This window comes from Rana temporaria, chromosome 13 (assembly GCF_905171775.1).
Source record: "Rana temporaria chromosome 13, aRanTem1.1, whole genome shotgun sequence".
Taxonomy (NCBI): Eukaryota; Metazoa; Chordata; class Amphibia; order Anura; family Ranidae; genus Rana; species Rana temporaria.
Window position 1 is genome coordinate 37,320,638 of NC_053501.1, and position 8,557 is coordinate 37,329,194.

General features: G+C 47.2%; 1 protein-coding gene across 7 annotated transcripts in view; it reads left to right on the forward strand.

Moving 5' to 3' along the window:
• KTN1 (kinectin 1) overlaps positions 1-8,557 on the forward strand; it is a 168,060-nt gene that overhangs the window by 88,083 nt on the left and 71,420 nt on the right. For all 7 annotated transcript variants that reach the window (XM_040333965.1, XM_040333969.1, XM_040333963.1 and 4 more), the window contains exon 15: positions 6,393-6,461. In XM_040333965.1, the coding sequence (XP_040189899.1) occupies positions 6,393-6,461 (69 nt within the window). The remainder of the gene's footprint in view (positions 1-6,392; positions 6,462-8,557) is intronic.

Below are 8,557 nucleotides of genomic sequence, written 5' to 3' on the forward strand. Positions count from 1 at the left end.
TTTTTCTTTTCCATCTCATAGTCTTTTCTTTGGCAATACTACTCAGGGGGATAGAATGTTTTTTCTTGCCTAGATTGAAAAAAAAAAAAGGGGAAAAGAAGTTTTTTTCTTTTTTTTTTTTTTTTTTTAAAAGTGTCATCTGGGGAAGAGGAAACATTTTTTATTCCCCAAACAGGTGTTTGGGCATTTAACTATTTATAAGTCCCAGGTACCAATAAGTAGCAGGTGTACCTCGGTATTGTACCATGGCATCAAAGAACAAATCAGAGGGTACAAAAGGTGGGGATTCCCCCACAGGGTCTGAGGTCTCGGATAGAGCTATGCCGCTGCTTTCCCCACTGGGAGCCGTTGGGCCATCGGGATCGGGGGCTGGAGCTGACGCGAGTCAACCCAATCCTAAGATGGTCACGGAGGAGGTGTTACTTACCTCTTTAAATGAGATGCAGAAAAGCATGGGAAAGATGATAGCCGCAGCTATGCGGGGTAGTAAGCGGAATAGATCTCCGTCACCCGTGCGCGGACCCTCGGAAGAGGAGGTCCTTTCCTCTGGGGAATTGGACGACCTCTTGGACAAGGACCAAGTAGGTTCAGGGATCGATGATCCGGATACAGAGGAGTCTGGGGCAGTCTCCCTGAGGGAGAGCTGGTGGATTCAAGACTTGACGGACTTGGTCCATAAGGCATTCAACCTGCCTATACCAGATCTCCAGGTATCGACGGTTTCAGCTTTGGGCTCACTGAGGGCGCCTCAAAGCAGGGCGGTGTTTCCGATCCATCCTCTATTGGAGGGAGTCTTGTTCCAAGATTGGAACAAACCAGACAAGGTTTTCTTACCACCTAAGAAATTTTCTGTCTTGTATCCTATGGAAGAAAAGTTTTCCAAGAGATGGGCTTCTCCTGCAGTAGACGCAGCCATCTCATGTGTTAACAAATCGTTAACATGCCCTGTAGAAAACATACAGGTTTTCAAGGATCCAGTTGATAAACGCTTGGAAGCACTACTTAAAAACTCCTTCACTGCTGCAGGGGCAGTAGTACAGCCAGCCGTGGCTGCGATTGGAGTCGCTCAAGCTTTATCGGATCAATTTAAGCAAATGCTTGAACTTATTCCTGCCGAGCAGGCAGAAGAATTTTCGGATGTCCCTAAGGCCATTTGTTTTACGGTAGACGCTATCAAGGATTCTATCCAGCAAGCGTCACGTTTATCGTTATCCCTTCTCCATATGAGAAGACTCTTATGGTTAAAAAGCTGGGAGGCTGAGCCCCCATGCAAGAAGCTCCTGGTAGGGTTCCCCTTCCATGGAGGTCGGCTCTTCGGAGAAGACCTAGATAAATACATTCAGACCATTTCAAACGGCAAGAGTACTCTCTTGCCAACTAAGAAGAAGGTTCAGGGGCCTGCGTTTAAACGACAGTCCTCCCCTGGACAGGGGCCCTCTAATGCCAAGCAGTATCGACGGCCCCCTGCAAGAACAAACTTCGGCTTCAACAGCAGATCACAAAGACAGGCTGTTAGAGGCAAGAGGCAGTGGTTTCGCAAACCAGCAAAACCAGCCCCCAAGTCTACCTTATGAAGGGGCGCCCCCACCCACGAAGGTGGGGGGAAGGCTGCGACTCTTTTCGGAGATTTGGGAAGCCAGCATTCCCGACGAGTGGGTACGGTCTTCCGTGGCCACAGGCTACAGGCTAGAGTTCCTAAGGTTTCCTCCTCCTCATTTCCAGGAGTCGAGGATTCCAAACGATCTGGAGAAAGGAGCCGCATTAAGATCGGCTCTAGATCATCTACTTTCCCAGGAAGTAATAGTAGAGGTACCAGTCCTGGAACAGGGACTGGGTTTCTACTCCAACCTATTCATCATCCCAAAGCCCAATGGAGATGTCAGGCCAATTTTGGACCTAAAGATGGTAAATGCATACTTAAAAGTCCGCTCATTTCGGATGGAATCCGTGCGGTCAGCAGCTACCACACTCCAAAAGGACGACTTCATGGCGTCCATAGACATAAAGGATGCCTACCTTCATGTTCCAATTTATCAGCCACATCAAAGATATCTACGCTTTATGGTGGCTTCGCGTCATTTCCAATTCGTGGCGCTTCCCTTCGGGTTGGCTACGGCCCCCCGCGTGTTCACGAAGGTTCTAGCTCCAATCCTAGCCAAGCTAAGGATTCAAGGGGTCACGATCCTAGCATACCTGGACGACCTCCTAGTCATAGACCACTCGTCTCCCGGCTTGGAGCGAGCAGTGGCCCTCACGGTCCAATACCTCGAGAGGTTCGGCTGGGTCCTAAACCGGGAAAAGTCAGCATTCCAGCCCACAAGGCAATTGGAATATCTCGGCATGAGATTAGACACAGAACAACAAAGAGTGTTCCTACCTCTGAGGAAGGTCGAAGCCATCAAGGTGTTAATCCTACTGGTTCTAAGCAAGAAAGAACCGACTATTCGCCTATGTATGAGACTACTAGGCAAGATGGTGGCTACCTTCGAGGCGGTGCCATACGCCCAGAGCCACACTCGCATCCTGCAGGCAGCCATCCTGTCAGCATGGAGCAGAAGGCCACAGGCCTTGGATATCCCGTTGCCACTCTCATCAAGAATCCGGCAAAGTCTGTGTTGGTGGTTAGACCCTCAGAACCTACTGAAGGGAAGGTCTTTCAGCCCAGTGGCTTGGAAGATAGTGACCACAGACGCCAGCCTGACGGGCTGGGGAGCAATTGTGGAGGGTTCCACTCGCCAAGGTATTTGGGCAAAGCCAGAGAAGCTGTTACCCATCAACATCTTGGAGCTCAGAGCTGTTCGACTAGCCCTCAGGGCTTGGACGTCGAAATTGCAGGGGTTCCCGGTGAGAATTCAATCAGACAATGCCACGGCAGTGGCATACATAAATCACCAAGGGGGAACCAGGAGTCAGGCCGCTCAGAGAGAAGTGAGCTTGATTCTCCTATGGGCAGAGGCTCATGTGCCCTGCATATCGGCAATATACATTCCCGGAGTGGACAACTTTCAGGCGGACTTCTTAAGCCGCCAGACTCTATGGCCGGGGGAATGGTCTCTGCATCCACAGGTCTTTCAAGCACTCTGCCAAAGATGGGGAGTGCCGGACGTGGATATCATGGCATCGAGACTCAACAAGAAGCTAGACAGGTTCATGTCCCGGTCAAGGGATCTGATGGCCTGCGGAACCGATGCTCTGGTTTGCCCTTGGCATCAGTTCAAACTTCTTTATGCGTTTCCCCCCGCTCCAGTTACTACCCCGCCTGCTGCGCAGGATCAGGGTGGAGCGCATACCAGTCATCCTGGTAGCTCCAGCATGGCCCAGAAGGGCATGGTACTCACTAATCCTAAGGATGGTAGTGGGAAACCCTTGGACTCTGCCTCTAAGGCCAGACCTGCTATCGCAAGGTCCGATCCTCCACCCTGCCTTACGGCATCTAAATTTGACGGCCTGGAAGCTGAATCCTTGATTCTCAGGGGTAGAGGTCTGTCTCAGAAGGTAATCTCTACCCTAATCAGAGCCAGGAAACCGGTCTCTAGGGTGATTTATCACAGGGTCTGGAAGGCCTATGTAGGCTGGTGTGAGTCCAAGCTATGGCTTCCTCGCAAATTCACCATTGATAGAGTTTTAAGTTTTCTCCAGCTAGGAGTGGATAAAGGATTGGCATTAAGCACAATCAAAGGACAGATTTCTGCTCTGTCAGTGTGGTTTCAGCGGCCGCTGGCCACCCACTCGCTGGTTAAGACCTTCCTTCAAGGGGTCTTACGTATTAAACCTCCAGTTAAATCCCCGCTTTGTCCGTGGGATTTAAATCTTGTCCTGTCAAGTTTACAGAAACAACCGTTTGAGCCGTTGGCTGAAGTTCCTTTGGTTCTACTGACAAGGAAGTTGGTATTTTTGGTTGCCATAGTTTCCGCAAGAAGAGTTTCGGAACTGGCAGCCTTATCCTGTAAGGAACCATATCTTATATTTCATAAGGACAAGGTCGTTCTCCGCCCTCATCCTTCCTTCCTACCGAAGGTCATATCCAGTTTTCATTTGAACCAGGATTTGGTATTACCATCCTTCTTCCCTAAACCTACTTCCAGAAAGGAAGGGTTGCTGCATACCTTGGATATTGTCAGGGCCATGAAGGCCTATCTTAAAGCTACAGAGAAGATCCGAAAAACAGATGTGCTGTTTATTCTACCGGATGGGCCCAAGAAGGGGCAGGCAGCTGCAAAGTCCACCATTTCTAGGTGGATCAAGCAATTAATCACTCAGGCCTACGGCTTGAAAGGGTTGCCTCCTCCAGTATCATTAAAGGCTCATTCTACTAGAGCCATGGGCGCCTCCTGGGCAGCACACCACCAGATCTCTATGGCTCAAGTTTGCAAGGCGGCAACCTGGTCTTCTGTCCACACATTCACAAAATTCTACAAGTTGGACGTAAGAAGGAATACTGATACTGCCTTCGGGCAGGCAGTGCTGCAAACTGCAGTTTGAGACCCTCGGATCCCGGGGGCTCCTCTTTTTTTGAGTTAAATTTAAAATTTTATTTTTCTCAAATAAGTTGGATTTATTATGATTTGAGTATATCTCTAAATTAAATCCTGTTGTCTTGGAGATGTTCTCCCTCCCCTCATTGTAAGCATTGCTTTGGGACATCCCATATAGTAATGAATGCCGCTCTGTGTCCCGTGATGTAACGATAAAGAAAAAGAGATTTTTAATACAGCTTACCTGTAAAATCTTTTTCTTGGAGTACATCACGGGACACAGAGCTCCCACCCCTCTTTTTGAGGACCATTTTGGGAGGCATACTGCTTGCTACAAAACTGAGGTACTCCTCCTATGGGAGGGGGTTATATAGGGAGGGGCATTTCCTGTTTGAAGATTGCCAGTGTCTACACCTGAAGGTACTCCATATAACCCATATAGTAATGAATGCCGCTCTGTGTCCCGTGATGTACTCCAAGAAAAAGATTTTACAGGTAAGCTGTATTAAAAATCTCTTTTTTTTTTTTAACTAGTAATGGTGGTGATCAGCGATTTTTTTTTTTTTTTTGTTGTTGTTGTTTTTTTTTAATCGTGACTGCGACATTATGGCGGACACTTTTGACACATTTTTGGGACCATTGTCATTTTTACAGTGATCAGTGCTATATAAATGCACTGATTACTGTGAAAATTACACTGGCAGTGAATGGGTTAACCACTAGGTGGCGCTGTAGGGGTTAAGTGTGCCCTAGTGAGTGATTCTTACTGTAGGGGGGATGGGCTACACGTGACAAGACAGTGATCACCGCTTCCAGTAAGCAGTTATCACTGTTATTGTCACTAGGCAGAGCGGGGAGATGCTTGTTTACATCAGCATGGCAAAGCAACAGGCTTGCTTTATGGATCCCTTTTTCATGGTTCGACAAAATCCGGGTGCCCGGTCGCAATTGCGACAAATAGCTTAGGCCTGCAGGAGGCTGCAAAGCCGCGGCCTCAATTTCTGGCCGGCGCGGCCCGACGTGATCGCGTGGCAGGGGAGGTGGGGGCGCACGGAGACACGGGATACCCCATCCTGTGTCTCTGTCTGCCCCCACCTCCCCCGTCGTGAATAAAATGGCGGTCGTTGCAGTACTTTCTGTCACACTGTATTTGCGCAGCTGTCTTACAAGCGCACTTTTTTTTGGGAAAGAATACACTTTTTTTTAATTAAAAAATAAGACAACCGTAAAGTTAGCCCATTTTTTTTTATATAGTGAAAGATAATGTTATGCCGATACCCAACATGTCACGCTTCAAAATTGCGTCCGCTTGTGGAATGGCGACAAACTTTTACCCTTTAAAATCTCCATAGGCGATGTTTAAAAAAATTCTACAGGTTGCATGTTTTGAGTTACAGAGGAGGTCTAGGGCTAGAATTATTGCTCTCGCTCTACCAATCACGGCGATACCTCACATGTGTGGTTTGAATACCGTTTTCATATGCGGGCGCTACTGACGTATGCGTTCTCTTCTGCGCGCAAGCTCGGCGGGACGGGGTGCGTTTTCTGGCTCCTAACTTTTTTAGCTGGCTCCTAGATTCCATGCAAATTTGTCAAACCCTGGCCCTGTTTTTTTGCATCTCTTCTGCTCCGCTGAAATAGGGCAGCCATGTGGGTAATGGTCATTGTAGTTGAAGGACTTTTGACCCCTTTGTTACTGCACTGGGCATCCAACCAAGTACTGGCGTGTTAAAGGAAGGGGAGCAAGTCACATGCTTGTCCACACCCGCAAGTGCTGATTATTTTCTCCCCTCTTACTGGTTTAAGGGAGCCCTGAGGGTTGGGTAGGAAATGAGAGCTTCTGGGAATGGGGACATTAAATGAACCTATATGTAAACAAAATTGAGATCTAATTTTTGCTTTAAAACTTTATTGCAGGATTTAAGGAAACAGAATGAATCGATGAACATTCAGATTCAAAAATACATTTCACAAGTGCAAGCTCAGGTAAATAAAAAATTATAAACCTAGGTGCAGGCCGGTAGACTTGTGATGCCCTCCAGGGATGCGCTGTCGGCTTTCCCGATGATCATGGGTTCCTACTTCTTTGTCCAATACTCCTTTTGGAGTCAGCTGCTTGGATGGCTTTGGCCACGATGACGTCACTCTCGAGCATTCGCACAGGAGTCACATCATCGCGGCACAGAGGGGTGCCATAAATGTACGCTGAGCTGCGCATGTGTGGCTCAGTGTACGTTACTGCGGAGAAAATCATTTTTGGTAGAAGAGACCAATAGGGTTTCTTCTTTCATAAAACCCTGCCTGTCAACGATTGTTTTTTTTTTTAATTGGGTCAATTCTGCTTTAACTGTAGTTAAAAAAAAATAAAATAAAAAGTCAGACTGCCTCAAAACACGAATGAATCCATTTATCAATGCTTTCACATGGATTTTATTCAATGTTTTCACGCAAGATGTACCCAACTTTTACACCAGATTCATTTATTTTTCACATAAGATTCACTTTGAAGAGCTGGGTGAATCTTGGGTGAATGAATGACTTGTATAGCGCTACACATGCGAACTGAATCGCCTCTAGGCGCTTTTTCCAGCCAGTGTCTGCTTGGCTGGTGCGGTCATTTTACCCCGTAGGATCTCGACACGCTTGGGACACAGTCATAAATCTTGTGAAATCTTTGCTTGACCCCTAGTTACCGTTAATGTAATTCACTTGAAGTACAGCACTACAGAGAGCCTTTTGTTTTTTGCATGTTGTACCCGATAGCAAGCAATGACTATATCTCTCTCTTGAAACTTTAAGAAAAATATTGGAACAGAGAAATCGGCCCCTAGGTGATTTATCATTGACTTTTGTTAAAAAACTGTCTCAGTGAAAATCTCCCATGAAGATGTTGGGGGGACCATTTTCTCCTTCACCCAAATAAATAGGGGCTTCAGCAGGGGTATCTTGGAGGTATAGGTCCGGATTCACAAAGCACTTGCGCCGCCGTATCTCCAGATATGCCGCGTAAGTGCAAATATGCGCCGTCGTATCTGTGCGCCGTACTAAGATACGCTTAAAAACAGGCTTAATCCCGCGGACGTAACTTGCCGGCGTAGGGTGGACGCACATTTACGCTGGCTGCATGGTGGCGCTGCCATTGATTAGCCATTCTAATATGCAAATTAGGAAAATACGGCGATTCACGAACCTGCGCCCGCCCGACGCAGGCTACGAGAGGTGCACGTAAGTTGTACGTTTGGCGTAAAGTTAACTCAGCAGCAGACATGTAAAGGTCTGCATCAGGGAACAGAAGCCGGCGGTTTTTACGTAGTTTACGCTGGACGTGTGTCTGGATGGGCGCAGATTACGTTCATGGCGTAGGCAGTGATCCGGCGTATCTTAGGCAGCAGTTCCGACGTGGTTATGAGCATGCGCACGGGGATGCGTCCACGACACGACGCATGCGCAGTTCGTTCAATGTACTTGTCTGGCTCTCAAACCATCATTTGCATGGGGTCACGCCTCATTTGCATGGGTCAAGCCCACTTCCACCTACGCCGGCCTGCGCCTTCGAAATATACGCCACTCCGACGCAGCTTTGGGGGCACTGGCTTCCTGAATGCAGTGCGTGTCTCTTTGCGCTGCGTCGGCGTAGCGTACAGGAGATGCGCTACGGCAGCATAAATGTGCGCCGCTGTCTGTGAATCTGGGCCATAGTGTATCAATTATAGTATTACTATGTAAATAAGAATGAGGAGGCATTTCATACAGTCCTTGTGTAGACCTCGCACATATTGGCAACGTACTTAATAATTTAGCTACCAAACCTATATTTTGCGAAAAGCTCTCTTGGTTATCCGGACTTGTAAGTTGTAGATAAATAGAAAAAGACTATAGAGTCTAAGACTAGGAGAAAGTGGACTTTGTAGGCACCAGATTTTTAGAAAAATATAAATAATTTTAATTTAAACAGTACAGTAGCACAAAAAACACTGAACAATTGCTCAATATATGATAAAGAAAAACAAAAAATACAGAAAAATACACAAATAACTCAATTCCTATCCCTTTCTGAAAACACCGCTGATAGCCACAGGGCT